Here is an 18,257-nt window from a genome sequence, read left to right as displayed (position 1 = left end):
TTCATAATCTCTTTTTTTCCGTCCATAGAGCTGCTCAGAAAGTGAATTGCAGGAAAGTCATTTCCTTAGGAAAGACAAAATGAACAATAAATAATAGGAGTTACTATTGTTATCGGTCACATGTTATTCATTAAAAAGAAAGGAATAGCAGAGATTGGGAATAGCGGTGCCCAGTTCGGCATTCTTCTGCTAATCAAGCTGCTGTAACACTGATGGGCATTTCACAGTATCTGCACATAGTAAACTTCTGCCATTATTAATTTTGAGTTAACATTGTCCTTGAAGTCATGCGACATCCTTTTCATCCTTGTTGCTTGTTAGTCTTCTTGCTCTCCTCTACAAGTCCACGTGTATCAGGAGGTGAAGTTAACATTCAACTTTGTGCTTTTGGCTCATGGGTGTGATGCTCTGGGATGAATTTGTTAACAGTAAAGACTGTTTAGATTGTGTGCAAGTCCTGCAGCTGCAGACATAAACCGTACGTCACATGGTTTCATAAGAAAATATTTCACTTCTTCTTTTCCAAAGAGTCCGTAGCTTATTAACAGCCTTCTTGGAAATTTTTGTTTATTGATGGAGTTGCAGTAGACTGGCTCAAAATGGCAAATTCTGCCCCCTTGATATTCCTTCCTTTTATAATTATGTACATGCATCACTGGAGTTAATGGATGATGAATGTGGTGCAAATGTAGGTTTGGGTGGTACATCTGGCTTTAAAGAAGGAGTACGTTTCACACCTGATCTGGGTAGAGAGTTATAGGCATTAATACCAGGCTGCCTTGTCAGAGTTACTGTCTGTCCTTGAGCAGCGTTGAAATGTATAGAGTCTACTCTTTGAGGAGCAGGAGGAGGATTGTCCCCTCTACCAAAACTCTGATGTCTGGAGAGGTGAGATGAATTTGACGAATTGGTGTTGTTTCTTTTCAGGGTTGATGTCTGGTGAGTTCTTGTGAGTGAGTTTGTAGGGTAGCTTCTCTTGTAATCTACACTATACGCTGGTGAATGCATGTCTATGCGCTTCCCCATTCCATTCTGAGACATTGAAGAACTTGGAGGCCCTAGTGAAGCCTCTCTTTGGGGCACTTTTGGTGGTATACTATCTAAATTTTCCACCAAATTCACACCATGATTTGGACTTTTACCATTAAGGTGTTCCTTAATTGCTTTGTACTCTAGAGTAGAATTCTGATTTTCAATAGATATTTGGGCCACCTCAGTTAGTTTTGGTTGGTCTATATATTCGTGTTGATACCCCTGTTGGGTTATTGGAAGGACCACAACGCTAGAAATGTGGCTTGGTGATGCTCGAAGAGGCAAATCAGTTGGAATAACAGGTGATCCCATCGGAGGCATATCTTTCGTGCAAGCATTGATAATGTTTTGATTTCGTTCCCAATCACGACTGCCTCGACTAGGCTTCCTTTTTTGCTGCAGAGTTGGAGTGGATTCAGGAGTCGGTAATGCTGCCAGATCTAGATGGTGTTGCTCAGCTTTGATTAGCATTTTAGCAGTAGTTCCTGGTGTAGCCAGTTTTCCATTATGCATCAGTGGAGTAAGGATAGCTTCAGGTTTCGGGTCTTTGCCCTGACTGTCACCGAAGAGTCCACTTAGCTTAGTGACACTTGCCATAGAACCTCTTCGTGAATGATTAAGGTCTCTGTCCTTCCTCTGCACTCCATTTACATCCCTTCGGCGATGGTCACAGATACAGTAAACAATTATTCCAGAGAAGACTGCACCCATCACAAAAGCAAGAATAACGGCAATGGCCAAAAGTGTTACTGGAACAAGTTGATCGTGACCTTTGAGATAACTCTCACGAATTACCCCTGCAATAAATACGACAAAGAGTTAAAAAAAATCAAGATTTATGGACCCACATGGCAACACAATAACCTTCATTTTATTTTGTTCTGCAAAGTGCTAGGTAGTAAATAGAAAAATTTCCAGGTATAATTTTGCTACATGAAGTTTATCTAGCTTAGGTTGAATAATCTATGGTCAGTATACTGGTTAGCATTATTTGGTGTTTGATAGCTATTAGTGAGTAAGTAGCAATAAATGCTTGAAGCAGCAATATGGAAATTAAAGCACAATGTAGCCGCTGAGTTCATTTAGTTAATAATCAGATACGACTGGTGCAATAACACATATTCCCCCATCATTAAGACAGTGAAAAAAAATTAAAATTAACGTGCCAACTTGTCATGTTTGATTAAACACAGAAAAGTAACAGATAGTTTTTAAGTGCTATAAAAGTGATCTGGGAACAAACGCTATGCGGAATAATTTGAAAACTGGCAGCATTCAAAGTGACCTGGTAAATTATATATATATATATAAAGTAGCGAATATACAACAAGATAATTGTGAATGCCAAGGTAACATGATACTTTTAATTTACCCTATATCGAGAAAGAAATTATTGAAATGTACTGGATATACAGAAAATATTTTTTCTTGCAGTTTAGCTGTAGGTTTGTAACTAAACAATTTAGGCACACTGCACATATTGAAAAATGAAGATGTGCTTTCTGATTACTACGGTAAGTTTTCTTTTCAATAAAAATGTTTTGGGTTTTTTTCGACATATTACTATTAAATATTGAAAAGGTCATAAAACGTCTTTTATTATTATATTAATAAACTACGGGAACAGTGCATAAAAACTAAATTTATTGGGGTCAAAAGGAAAAATCTAAAGGGATGAACTATACCTCACCACATAAAATACTAGTTTACCATGGCTATGCTTTTCTAATATATATATATATATATATATATATATATATATATATATATATATATATATATATATATATATATATATATAGACACACGTACCATTAGGGTTTTGTTACCAGTAATGTATTTATACAGCACATTTATACGGATGTACTAGTGTGTCTAATGTATTTAGATTTCGGATAGAGATTAAAATAAAAAGGGTAATATTCAAAACTGCTATTTTTTTTTTAATTACTTTAAATAAAAAAGCTCACTTACCTCTCGACGCAGTTCAGGAGAAAAACTCTACTTTTACCCTGTCCGGCAGCATAGAGTGAGTCCATGCTACTGAAATTTATTCATCTCAAAACCTGTCTTTAAAAAAGGGATGTGCCACACATCGTGGCATTCAGGAACATGACGTTATTTCAGTTTTGTACAAGCACGGCAATGCCGTGACATCATAACTTGATACAACGCGATGCAAATGACGCAGAGCGTGCAGCTTCACGCAACAATGGTGACTGAGCCAGGCTACAGTACAGAAGTTTTGATCACCATACGAATTTCCAATGCTGCAGAAAGAGGGTAAAAGGATAGTTTTTCTTCTGAATCCAACCAAAGCAGAGCTGGCACAGCACGCTTTGTGTTCTGCGCCTTGAGAGGGTTTGGTTTAGCATGCAGTTTAGGTTAAGTCAGGTAGCAGTTGATTGAAGGGGTTACAAGAAATGAAAATAAAAATGTTATATAATATTTATTGAAAATATTTATGGAGGACTATCGAGGAACCAATGTGTCTCTCATACAAAAATTTTATAAAATATTTTATAAAAAGTAATGATAAATATATGGCATGTGGCACTCTCCTAAAAAAATCTAAATTGTTCTTTATTTAGAATATACATGAAGATCTTTAAGATAAAGAGGAGTGATAAATTAAACGAAACTCATATTTAATGCAGTACATCATCCTTTTTATAAATTATAGTTACAAAAATAAAAATGTGTATAGTAAATTTCAAAGCACTATACATTTTGGGAAATTGTAGCAATTAGCTTATAGCATCAGCTTTCAAGTTTCCATATAGGATATGTTTTTAAATGATATTCTCAAAGTCATGACATAGATTTTTAGGATCTTGTGTATCATGAACAGGTATTGATCAAAGCCATTTGCACTTTCTGAGCAATCTCACTGTCAATTAGCCTTGAGGCCATCATTTAGCACTTAAAAGGTCTGGATCCCTAATTTGCTCACTGAGTTCCATTGAAAGCTAAGGTACAATGCATGCTGAAGAGCACATATGAATGCAAGAATAGCAAGAATAAATAACAGGTTGATGCCCTTCAACATTAACCTATGGCAGGTTGTCTTTAAAATGAATAGGGGGATGGTAACAATACAATTTACAGCATAAGGAAAGTATAACATGATACTAAATTGAAAACAATAATTATTGTTTTTTTGGGGGTTTTTTTTATGTTGATCTTCTTATATACATTACAAAAGTACCTCTTTAGGTATGACATCTCTCTTTATACCCCTTATCTCCCTCTATTCTACAAAATCAGAATGTCTGCTGGGTATGAGTGAATCAAAATGTTCTACAGCCATAAAAGTCACCATAGTCCATATAGAAACTGCATGCAATGCATTTATAAGTTAATATAATGTAATTAAAATACGTTTTTCCTTTACAGGACATGCAAAAGGTCACATGAAAACTCTTGTTAAAGCCCTGCTCACATGTAACGCCTTGAACCATATGCAATGCGATAAGTGTCCCTCTTTGGCCATTTAAAATCTTGTGTGTGAGATGTGTTGGACTGGCCATCTGGCATGCCGGGCAGATAGTCAGTGTGTAACTACTGACCAAATACTGTGTCTTGAGGATGTCAGCTAGATACACGTGGCTGCTGACCTTAGAGTGCCAGGGCCACCTAGTCATCCCCAATCCGAGTCAGAAACAGGGAATGAGTGAGGGTCACCAGCAAGGTGTTAGGAGTTGATGAGTAACATGTTACTCAACCCTACCAAGAGAGTGATGCAGCTCACATGAAGCCGAACAATCAATCAAACAGAGCCTGGTGCGTACAATTTTAACGTTCCTAGAAATGCATAAAAACATTCTTAAAGTGAGCCTCAGTTTCAGCTTGTACTTTTACCTGATGCACTTATTCATTACAAAAAGGGAAAGATGGTACCTGAGCCGTAAGGAAGCTTATAAAAACGAGCTTCAATTAAGATACAATCTGGAAAATGCTTATACCAAGTCACTTAGTTATAATCTTTTTTTGTCTCAACCCACTTTCCTACCTCATGAACTGCAGGGTGTACATAATAATTGCATCTACTTTCACTTACGAAGAAAACACAGAAAATGTAAATACATTATCTCCTGGTACTGGACTTTTATATCTTTTATATATTTTTGTAGAAAAAAAAAATCAAGAACATGCTTTTTATATTCTTGATTATAGCTGAGCATAAATCACTTTTATGTTGCTCAATAAGATAAGGTAGTGTATAGAAATTCAGTTTCAAAACCATACTGATGACTACAACCCCTTGGTGAGCAATTTATATCAGAAGACATTACATCAGGAGAATACAAATAAGATTGTACTAAGAGCCATAATTCACACCAGTCATGTAGGCAGCAAGTTAGAAAATAGCATGACTGAACGCTTTGAACAAAAAAGGCCTGGGTGCTATTAACAAACTTATGCCACTTCTCCTAATCTTTATCTTGCGATCAGTTCAACAGCCTGCCAGAAATATATTCTATTGATTACAGCTGGTTACACATGATAGATGTGTCAGTCACAGTACAGCATTCACTGATAAATAGGCATCTGTGTAAGGCTCAACAAATGACCAGTGGCCTTATAACCTCAACAAAAAGCCCCTTTGTGCTTGCCTTACATTTATGTTGAAACATGAATTCCATTCATTGCAAGGGGCTGAAATTTAACGTCACGAGTAGATATTAAATCAGGAGCATCTTAAAAAATAAAAAAAAAATAAAAAAAATACTAAACTGAATAAAAACCATATAGACTCCCAGTGGCAATTTATTCTAGGTCATTTACAACATTAATAACCTCTATATTGTATTTCTGATCCATTTGATGTGATCTTAATGGACACAATTTGCCTTACTTTCAAAAACAAGGAACTTTCTAAGTGACCTCAAACTTCGGGAACTTCGGGTTTGACCCGGAGAACACCCAGATCCTCTGGGTTGCAGAAACAGGGTCTTGACAGGCCCCACTCTCTGCCCATTTCCCCTTTACCGTAAATGGTTTTTTTTCCCCCACAGTGTCAGTGGGAAAGCCTCCTGACATCATCGGGCATGCCCCCAACGCCAGTGGGCAGTCCTCGATGCGTCCCGCAAGGGCAGGCTCCGGGTAGCCAGAGTCCGGAAGTTCCCAGGTATGTTGATATATCCCTAGCTCAGGCAAACCGCCTGTGGGCCACTGACCAGCAGTGCCACCCACGGCTGAATATGAATGGCCCAGATGCACAATATATGCGCTAAAATACATAGTGCGGGGGTCGCACATATCCAGTTGTCGGCCATCATCAAAAAGTTGGTGGCCTTCAAGTACCAGGGACGCCTTATCATTGCCAGTCTGACCATTTTCTAGCTTTATAAAACATTTACGAAGTTGATGGAATATTTGACTTGTATATAGGATTCATTTTATCAGATCCATATATTCTACAGCTGCTGTTGAACTACAACTCCCATGGTGCAGCAAGACATGCACAGTTCAGTACATGAGCTGGTAGCTAATCATCATACCAATGTACGTATCCTATATATTCCTATGCACAGATGAGCATTGGGGGAAATACAGTTCACCTGTATATACAGTCCGATTTGACCGCATTTTGGGATTGTTTTCCTTTATAAATAAGCACTCTACCCAATACCCAACAGTATAACAGGAATCGTACAATTTGTATGGGAATGGAAACATTAGTATACCCATTTGTATTTATCAATGATTAGTGATCGCCACAAGTACAACTACTAGCTGCATAATTCTTATGGTGAATCTCCTCTAAAAAAAACTAAAAAAACTTTTGAACAAAATTGTCATCGGGGCATTATACATGATCGCATATGGTATGTAAATGCATGGGTTTGTCTTTTGTCTATTCTAGTCTCACCATTCCTGTTGAAAATACGTATGTAAATGTGCTGTGTAAATTGTAGGTCCTATATGAATAAATGATAATAAAGATAATAAAAATAATAATATGGACACCACAAACACCAAGCACTTCCATTTATTTCCTAACAGGAATTCCGCCCCATTTAGAAATGTGTACATTTTGGTTGTGGTTATTATATAATTGAAGATAATTATATATACTCTGGGCTAAGAACCTCAAGTAACAATTCTAATACTCAAAGTATTAATATAGATTCGTGACATAAGATGAAAACAGCCGGCACGCTAAAATAAAGCTTACCATACATCCTACAAGTTATTTTGATCCATTTCTGGATTAGCGTTTATTATTCAGTCCTAAAAGAGGACTAGCTGAGTTGTTTTATAGGGCTATGAACAGTAATGTTAAGCTCAAAAATGTGAAAATGCAAAGTTACGGTCCATTATATGGCTTATATGTTGACTCCCACACTTGGGTACTATGGAAATCTATACCTTGATTTTTATGAAGGGTGTGTTTGTGTGACTGGAAAGGGAGGCAACACTAGGATTAGAATTGGAAGCAAAAATGCATCCTTTTCCCTGGTGTTCTTTGTGAATAACACAGCAGTTCAGTTAAGGAATGTGGAAAGGAGGTCAACTTCCCTCAAACACATTAATCATTGACAACAGTGGACGTATACTTGGCGGAAACACAGTGTTCTAGTAGTCAACGTTGTCCTATGAATATAGATTTGTTATTCAATGCTCAGTTTTAAGATCCACAACTGTACTGCACATCTACAGTAAACCATTATATCTGATTAACTGACATCAACTCTGTGTCATGGCAAATTCTAACTAAATGTACAATTGCAAATGGCCACTTGATCATATCATATATGAAGGATGGATTAGGAATTTGTGTGTAATCAAATTTCTAATTTAGTATGAACCTGGCTCTACCTGATAAATGTTTCTATAAACCATAAATGAAGTTCATTAGGTTAAAAGAGTTAATCCACTAAACTATTGTTGGGGAAATAAAACTTGTTTGCCCGGAGGCCTCCTCTTGCTATCAGTTGAGTCTGGAAGGTAGCGGCAGGAACAGCCATGCCAAAGACAGGTTCTTCCATAGATGTAAAGCCAAGCCTCGGACAAAACAATCCAGAGACTAAAACTCGCCCTAGATGCTCACTAATCAGATCATTGGACAAAATATGAAAGTAAAGGCGATAAGAATCTACCATTTTAAGGAAAACATTTTTAAGAAGATATGTGTGGTATAGCAATGTTTTAGTAAAGACAACCCTCTTACTGTCATCATAATTCAACATTAATTGATAATGTCCCTTTAATATCAACACAAATCTTAAAGCAAACGCTGTCTTATGACAAACCCTCTGTAACAGTAAAGATGGTATCCTTTCATGTCTACGCTTTAAAGATGTAATGGACCTCAACGATACGGATACATCCCATTTAATCTAGAATGCATACTCCAGGGCTGCATTATTTATAGGCAACCTCAGTAAAACAGGCCATCAATGAACCCTAATCAGGAGACATCTCCCCTTTCTAAATGTCAAAAAAAGGTAAAAAGAAACTATGTAAGCTTACACATTTAATGAGATTGTGGTTCATGTCTACAAGAATGTCCCATGCATATTTCTGAGGAGCACCACAAAAGACTATTGATCTAGCTGAATCAACTTGCAATAATGTGCTCAAAATTGACTTAAGCAACATGACAGTATAGTGCCTACTGAGGCTCTCGTATCTGTCGATAACTTGCAACCACTGGCAACCATCGGATGCCACGAAATAAACATGTGAAGTGTTCTCTAGGAGTGATGAATGAGTGTAATGTGTGATTTTTCAATGTGCACATTGAGAAACCCTTACTTTGGCATACTATTTTATTTCTGTAGCTCCAAAATCAAAACATGACTTCATTTTAATCCCCCCCCCCCCCCCCAAATGAGTTTATTAATTCTGTATCACAAACTCTATTCCGACACCACTCACAGTTTTGACCGGTTTTGCTAACTGGGCACATTTATTTAAAAGCGATACCAATTGGAAGCATTTGAAAAGTATCTTGAGAAGCAGTCCTCCTTCTAATGCTTACACAGTAATGTGGAACAGATGGCATTGTATAAAAACTAAACATTGGCAAAAGGATGCGAAATGCCATAAATTAAAGACAAGATCTTTCATGAAGCTACTAATTAGTTGCAAACTTTCAATGGCTGAATGTGTTGCAGCCAGTAAGTTGTGCATGCTGTGGGTGTCAAAGCTATTTCAGGCTTCTCATCTCGAGGCGATGCTTGCTGTGGATAAATGTGATGCTTGCCTTTCCCTAGATATTACTGGCCTGTTGTGCCAATTATAAACGGCACATAGGGGATATTTCAGTAAATTTGTGTTCAATTATCTCCTATTTAAATGAAGCAGTTGTTTCCTTACTGGTATGTACTTGTAGGTATTCTTAATGTGTATCTGTGCCTATTATGAGTCTGTGTATATGCATTGCATTGTTTCAAGCTACATTAAAAATATAAATTCCTCCTGAAACCACTGTTTGACTGAAAGTATATTTATAGGGAGAACATATGCCAGCTTTTCATTATTACATGTGTCATCACTGAATATCATACAACAAACGCATTAATGTTATACGTTTTTAGGGGTTCTAATGTGATTGTTCAGGTGCAATGTAGCCTTTTGCATCGTTTTAAATGTATATACGGTAGCATTCAAAAGTTTGGGGTCACTTTAAAATGTCCATGGTTTATGGGGGGAAACAATATCTGTTTATTAAAATACCATGAAATGGTTTAGAAATGCAGCCTATATGTTGTTAATATTGTAAATGACTGTTGGAGCTGGAAACAGCTGATTTTTAATGAAACATCTTCATAGGTATACAGAGGCCCTTTATCACTTTTATCACTCCTGTGTTCCACTGGCACGTTGTATTCGCTAATCCAAATTTAAGTTTAAAAGGCTAATGGATCAATAGAAAGCCCTTTTTCAAATATGTTAGCATAGAAATGCTCCTGTTTTCCATTAAGACAGCTAAGTGGCCCCAAACTTTTGAATAGTAGAGTGTATATATATCACAATTTCAGTTTTAGGAATATCACAAGTTTGTTTTTTGTATGTATTCCATGTATGTATTCCACTTACACAGCCGCTAGAGGTTTGTGCAGCAAGGGCACCCGATCACCACATCATTTTGATGTTTGATGAGTTTTAAAGGTGTGAAAAAAATTACATCTCATTCTCACCACACAAAGCGCTTCTTTATCTTTTGAAAAAAAACCAGTCCTTTAACAGTCCTACTATCATTTATCTTATAAAAATGTGTTACTTACACATTTTGAGAGAACTGGAGAGCATTTTTTTTTCGCAAGGAGAAGTCGGTAACTCTGCCACAGTTAATGGCTAAACTTATGATTAAAAAACAAATCATGCTTTATCTTACATAGAAAAGGTAGTGGATGATGTAGTGATATTGCAGTCTGAATTATGCACATATATGTATTATGCAGCATATAAACAGATATGCCCCAACTCTTTAAAACGCTTTAAATCTGCCTCAGAGGCTCTGTATACCACTGCTGGTTACCAGGCATCTTGTCTCAATATGGCAGGGACCTTTCCCCTCCTACTCCAAGTTTTGCCCACTTGCCACCTTTTCCTGCACACTTGCCAATAGCCACACTTTCCAGTCAGGCACCACCTCCTTTTGACGCCTTTATGGATAAGGAGTAAGTACGCCTGGCCTAGTGATGCTAGGAAGTGCCCAGGTAGCATGACCCAGCACACTCGGCTAATCATGTCCACTACCAACTGGTTGTTTACTAATCATACAAGTTGACACAATCTAACTGGCTGTTATCACACAACATTTGTGCCACAGATATACAGTGGCATAGTCTGGTATATGTTGATTAGTCCCATGTCCACCAACAATATGGAGTGCTGTCCGAGTCAGCACAGTACTCCATATGTTCCTTCTATCCCGAAGGAGCAGCAGGAGGCACTACCTGAGGACGATAAATACGCCACTGCAAATATATGGGGACTTCTGTGTGAAGGTTTAGTGAAGTACTACTAGCAAACTAATGGTTGGGCCTATTGATTTTTTTAGCAAAATGTATCTATTGTGCTTTATTTTTTGCAGAAAGGGAGACATATTTATTGAGATTAAAATCGCCTTGCTTTCTGTGCCGAATTTTGTAAATACTAAACAAAAGGCTAATATTTAGAAAGATTAGCAACTCAATTTTTCTGTCAGCAGTGTAACGAACAACACAAAGGTTCACAGCGGAAATGTTTTCCAACAATACATACATTTGCCATTAAACTGAGGACAAATGACTCGATTCGCTGCCCTGGACCAGTAGCTAATTTATTTTACAGTATCTATTGATATTTTGTCACCTGTAAAGGAAAGACAAAACATTTTTTTTTTGTTGCTTAAAAAAAACAAAAAACTGTCTGTATCACTTATTAGTTGACAATTCTGGTCTTTATTCCCGAAGAATAGAGATACCCCCAAGACTTGAGTATATTTTGTTTGGCTCTTTTAAGAACCTTAAGTCAGAACATTGTCAATTTAAGTGCAGCTAATGGATTTCTAGATAAAATACTTGGCTGCCTAAATAATACATGTATTATTAGAATTCTTGGTAACATAATAGGCCAGAAGCCAAAAGCTAGCTTTCCAGCTGTTTATAACTCCCATAACTTTTGAACAGAAAAGGTGTTTCTACCACCTTTGTGATTTTTCCAAGTGGCACAATATCCAGAGATGTACAAAGCGTTCAGCAGAATGGTGATAACGCTCTATCAACATGCTTATACGGGTGGTATCAACAGATGTGAAACACTGTTAAAATCACCTACAGAATTGTTTTTAAGCCTGTAAGTATATACAGAATATGTTTACATATCTGGTTATTAACTTAGTATTCATGTGTATCTGATAAGTGGCATGGTCATTGTAAGCATATTTGTCCACAGGGCTGGCCTTTATGCCCATCAGAGTTCCTTCCTATTGATGAAAGCACCAATATAGGAAGCAGTCTTTGTGCATAGCACAAGGAGATTGCCCCCCCAGTATTTGTCTATAACTGTTCAAACTACTTACAAAGGTGCAAATTGCACAACATCTGTAAGGGGTGCCCAAGGATTTTGAGAGTTAAGGTTCGGCCCTGATTCTTTGCAGACACTTAATACCCAGTTATGCAATTCATCCAAACTAGATATTGGTTAAGGTATACATTTAGCATGTGCTGTGTTTATCCCAATAATATATATAACGCGTAGATGGTTCTCAGACTACTCCTCCAGAATTTAGGGTTATCAGTTGGAAGAGCGTAAACTAGTGACCCTTAGCCAGTGGTACACGTGGAAGAAACCTCTGGTGCTATGTAGGGTACTTAACAAGAACATTACTTACTTTATTCTTGGTAATTGGTAATTTGGGATAAATGAACTGTATGTTGCAATTATTTCCTTTATTTTATATTTTTATCATGCTTTGGCTATATTGTTATAAAAACTACCTCCACCCATCATTATCCTGTAAAAAATCCAAAAAAGGCCATTGAATGGTAGTAAGGGAAATGAATTAAGCAACAAGAGAGAATGTACTGAATCCCAGTTCATGTACTGATCTATGAATCATTCATCCATTCTGTAATGGATGTACATTTAAAAAAATCTTATGACATAGAAAAGCACATTGCTCAAAGTTAGGAACCTATTGTCTGCCACCTATTTTGTCAAACGACTTACTTAAATAACGCTATTAATGCAAGTACCAGTACTTCCTGTGTATGTTTATTTGGATCAATGCCATATGTATGTTTAATTCAAGAGAGTAACTGATGTTAACACCGGAACATCTGTTTCTGAAATTCTTACACCATTATTATTATCGTTTAGTTATATAGCGCCAACAATTTACACAGCGCTTATCATAACATATTTTACATAATACATGAAACTACGAATGATTCATGTAATGCACAGCCATCCGGTATTCTTTACACTGAGCTATGTTGATAGTATAAGAAATATTTATGTATGTGTTTTCCATACTCTACATTTAATGATCCTGTAATACCAAAGTATTAAATGTAACTGAACTGTTCTGCATCTTTAGCCCCCCCCAAAATATATACATATATATATATATATATACACACACACAAACAATTAATCAAAAGAATAAGATGAAGTCTTCTTGTCACCTCAGGGACCAGTGAGGCTGGAGGATAAGTAAAATTCTCACTGTTCACTTTCTTGACTACTTAACGCTAAGATAACACATATAGTATAAATCATATTCAGTCACATTAAGGGTTCCGGGAAAGCATTTAAAAAAAAAATAAATGAAAACCCCCTTCAGTATAAAAGTGTCGCGTGAGCTGGTAAAATATGCAAATCAGGAAATTAGCATTCTATATACATGCCACAGCGCAAGAGCTAATTTATGTAAATACAGCACAATGTTGATGAGTCTGTTTATCAGTACCTCATCCTCGTGTTTACCCCTGATAAAATATTTTTGGGCAAATACTGCGAGACGCACGTGTCACTTTGCATTTGTGATAAAAATTTCAGCGCTAGCAGTAAAGAGAAAATGATTACGATTTTTTAAATAAAAAAACAAAACCTAAAGGATATGTAGTTAGAGAGAGTTCATTATAGCAATATAAGGTAAAGGATGAATTTTACTTGTGTGGGCACCAGTTTTGGGGTTGTCGTCGTCAAGTCATTTTAGTTTTCACATTAACCTCTTTCTAATTCTCCACTCATTATTATATAGACATGTAATGTTGGTGAGGGATACACACAATTAGTATTTTGTGGTCAAGGACAAAACATAAAAACAAAGAACAAAGAAACAAAGAAATGGACATAAGATAATAACCATTGGGCCCATCTAGTCTGATCATTTTTCCTTCATCAGTCCTTGGTCTTGTCTTAGATTCTGGATCGCCATATGCCTATCACAGGTATGTTTAAATTCTATCACTGTGTAAAACTGTGTACTTTATATTCTAACCCTACTTTTGCATCTTCTGTACTACGCCTTGCACACAAGAAGAAGACGAACCATTATCCTAACGCTTTCTGTCATTCTATCTTTCACTTCATATTTATTCTAAGCTCTGACCTATGAGTTCAGTCAGAAGAAGTCAGCTCTGGTAAATATCAGCAGATCCAACTTAGCTTAATGAAAGAAAACCCCAGACGAAAATGCCCAGGGGAGAAGTCAGCATTCAATCAGTGCATTAGTAACACTGTAATGAACATATCTTGGGGAGATGTATTAAAGTTTAATGGAGATTTTGAATTAGGGCAGCAAACCCCAAAGCACTGCTAAGGAAACATGTATCTATATTTCATTGCTACCATATGCCTCAGTGTGGAAATGAAGCATATCTTAATATAAGACACCCAGCTAATACAGCAAGAATGCATCCAACCGTGTGATACCCATACCATAGAAATCCTTTAAGTGACCTAAGCCAAGCAGAAAAAAGATCACTCTATAAAAATCTATAAATAAATAAATTAGGAAATGTTCCTTCATTGACCTTTAACTCCTCATCAAGTGTTTATGTCTATTGGGGCAAGTGGACGGAAGACTAAAACTGCTTTATAAGCCAGAGCTTAAGGAAATCTGTGTCTGCCAAAAGCCACATACCTAAGAGATGGCATGTTGTAAGTAGGAGACTTTTCACTGTACCATTTTAACATTATGCTATAGATCTTTGATGCCTGGGTCATATAGAATCATTTTACACTGCCTGTTATATGCAGTTTGTACAGGTAATATTAGTAGGAGGGCTTTTCTAATAATTTTGGTACCTAGCTTTCAATATTGTGAAAAAAACCTTTTCATAGCGGTCCTTTGTTCCATGACCACATTGGACTGCCAGCAGTTCTAATTAAACTGGGAACTACCCTCCCAGAAAGTCACAGGGCTTTTGGTAATGGTGTTTACAAATAGGGCACTGCGTGTGCACAAAGCAGGTGGAGACATGGTATTCTGCGGCAACGTCACCTGTATAACATGGACTCTGTCGCAAGAGTGATCATACGTTACAATGTCACCCGCATAAACACGAACACTGCTGCCAACACAAATATGAGTTGATGTATCTCTTACCCATATGAATGAATGAATTTAGCTCAAAAAGTATATAGCATTAACCCCAATCTGTACAAAAGCCATATTGGCCTATATTATATATATACAGCCTACTTTCATTTTCAGTCATTTAAATCGAGCTGTTTCAACAACAATGTCTGACCTATTCAACACTAATATAGCCTGATACTGCTTTCCACAACAATCATCTGTACTCCAGCCACTACCAATATCCATTCAAAAACTCCAAGCCAAAGCCATGTTTTTCGACTAAAACCTTTTAGTATGGTATGAAATGCAGTAGAAAAGAAACGTTCTTGGCCCGGTGGAGGTAGCCACTCGACTAATGGTACAATTCATTAAGACACTACTTCTGTTCCAAAGCGCGGTCCCTGTTCTGTCCCAATGGCTTCATTCACAGGAGGCTCCATAATGCACACATAGCCTCCTCCGAGACAGTATCATGATTTTATTTCATAATGAAAAAACAGTCAAAATCTAAACTCAAAACAGCACATAACTGAAAAACCCAGCTACATTTAAAATATTTTCCTCTATATATCAAAAATGCAAGCCAATTCAACTGCACAAATTTTGTAAATCAATGTAAATAATCTATATTAAATGTACAAAAATAGCTCTAATACTGTATCACATGATGCACGGAAAAAACAAACAAGACTCTTATAGCCAACAATGAAGTTCGCTGGCAAGAATGTTATTAAGAGAAACTACAAAAATGAATAAGTAATATATGGCAGCAGTAATATGGGGATATCAGTTATTAAGCCAGCGAGTAAAAACAGTAGAAATTCTTGTACCTTTTTCTTCTTACCCATTTCATGTTGATCCGTAGAAAAAAAAAGAATTTTTGCTCACTAATGTGTCATTGCTTAGTCTGTTTATCTGCATGTTAATTTGGTTTGATATGTTATATTTTTATGGGGTTTTCCTTCATTCATACAGGTGACAATATAATATCTGTGCCAATTCTCTTTGACAGCCAGTCTAATGAAAACCATTGAAAATATTTAGAAAGCAATTACAACCTTAACTAGTAGAATGAGTTCCAATTTCACTTTAAAACCTCATTAATCATGTTTTATCAACATATCGCATAATGAAAAGTCTGCTAAGAGCATTCATTTTGTGTTACCAACTACCGAGGAAGAGAAGAAAGACAAAAGGTGAATTGTTAGAACAAACCTGGCCTTCACATATGTGTCCAATAACGTAATGCTGGCTATTACATGCGAGGGGGGGATAGAGAATGAACCCTTGGCAGTTCATAGCTACTGCTAATTTATCAACCTCATTAGGCAAGCTTAGAAGGCTCCAGACATTTGGGGTGTCAAGATAAGAAGGGGGTTGGGTGTATTTACCACTAAAGAGCATTTATAAACAGAGAAAGGTGCAGAGACAGGAGAAACCAGACAGAGACGGGGGGGGGGGGGGGGGGGGGTGTCGTGGAAAATGCAGTTTCAAGTAATGAAGAAAATGAATTCATTTTCCTCCAACTGCAGCCATAACACAGTTTCTAACATCTAAATGATCAGTTAGTAATAGTATATCTACTTCACATATACAAAGCATTATGTCAGTACTAAAAGGGTAAAGCCTTGGAACATTTCACAAAGTAAAATCATTTAAGAATGATAGTAATCCACTTAAAGGGGAAACCACATCAAAAAATAAATCGGGGATAACAAACTTTAAAAAAAAAAAGTAGCAATCAGTCCAGCCGCTATTTTTTGTTCATTGCGGCAGTTGCAATCCTCTGATGTTTATTAGCAAAATCACCAATTGCTACGGAGCCGGCATTTTATTTTTTTTAATACACAGCTGCTTCTTAAAATCACGAGTTAAATGTTAATAATCATGAATTACACCGAATGTGTGTAATTATGATATTAGGTGGAAATCCACCACCACTTATTTTTAAATCAACACTGTGTATTATGTGCAAAGGCAGTTATGGGGTTAAAGAAGAAAAAAAATGGACACAAACACACCAACCTTAGATTTTGCTAATAAAATACAGAAAATTGCATATGTGCACAACGAAAACAAATAGCAGCAAGGTATTACGTATTTTTAAAGGTAATTATACCTAAATTATTTTATTGGATGTAGTTTCCCTTTAGGAAAAAGGAGTCAAAGAGGGAAGCTAAGTACAATGGCAGCAGGAGGGGGTTAATATAAAAAGGTGAGGTTTGGTTAAATCGGCAAAGGTGAAAAACACACAAGATTCTGTGAAGAACACTGCATAGAAACAGAACATACTGTGGAGTTGTACAAACATAATAACAAAGTTGTTAATGGAAGAAGAATGAAAGTGAACCACTAGTTACTATGTTAAAGAGGAAGGTAGGGAGAATCCCTATCAACCATAGGCCAGTTATACCATGTATATTTTAAGCTCACATGGAAATTTAAACTCTACGCAAAACAACTCCAGAGTATATTTAGCTAATTAAGCAATGGTGCACAAATGTCACATCCCCCATGAGCCAAGCTATTTCATGGGCCACCTCCCCGTTCACAATACTCGAGATACCAGCGCTTGTACATATGTTGAGCATATGGATGTGACATCATTTAACCACCAGTGTCATTGCAAACAAAAGCAGCAAGTGAATTAAGAATTAGTAGACAAAAAACAAAAACGTACTGTCAGCGTGAAAAACAAAATAAATAATATAAAAAACACCTCTCAAAGAAATTACACTAAATAACACCACATAGCACTTTGCAAAACAAAACGTGAAAAAACAGAGTAGATCAATAAAATTAAATTTGTTAGCAAAAAGTGAAAAAATAATAAAAAAACAAAATCATAAGAAAACATCAAGCTTCAAACCAGTCTGTATTTGTCACATAGCAAGGTTACTCATTGTCTTTCTGTTCCCAAATAACATCATTGCTGCATAAGTGGACAGCACTGGGATTATATTAAAACGCCATACATTAACAGCTCATACGTGTACAAAGATAGACAAGGAGTATTAAAGCACACACGTGATAATGGTGAAACACCCATGCATAACCTCTGCCACCATTGTGTCTTTCAGAAATTGCATTTGGGTGTGTGATGCTTTCAGCTTCCTCGGGATAATCCTGGCTTTTGTGATACACAAGTACGGAACACAGCCTTAAAATAGGACTATGAAGAGTTGGAAATGAGAAA

At 36.7% G+C, this 18,257-nt stretch overlaps 1 protein-coding gene across 2 annotated transcripts in view; it reads right to left on the bottom strand.

Annotated features, from left to right (window-relative positions):
• Nucleotides 1-639: 639 nt before the first annotated feature.
• Nucleotides 640-18,257, bottom strand: part of LOC149302963 (semaphorin-6A-like) — a 53,160-nt gene continuing 35,542 nt past the window's right edge. For both annotated transcript variants that reach the window (XM_089481688.1, XM_089481687.1), the window contains one exon: nt 640-1,829. In XM_089481688.1, the coding sequence (XP_089337814.1) occupies nt 640-1,829 (1,190 nt within the window). The remainder of the gene's footprint in view (nt 1,830-18,257) is intronic.

The sequence above is a fragment of the Sceloporus occidentalis genome, unplaced genomic scaffold, assembly GCF_023333645.1.
Source record: "Sceloporus occidentalis isolate IW3139 unplaced genomic scaffold, rSceOcc1.0.p SCAF_16, whole genome shotgun sequence".
NCBI classification, from domain to species: domain Eukaryota; kingdom Metazoa; phylum Chordata; class Lepidosauria; order Squamata; family Phrynosomatidae; genus Sceloporus; species Sceloporus occidentalis.
This window is presented reverse-complemented; position numbering and strand designations above follow the sequence as displayed.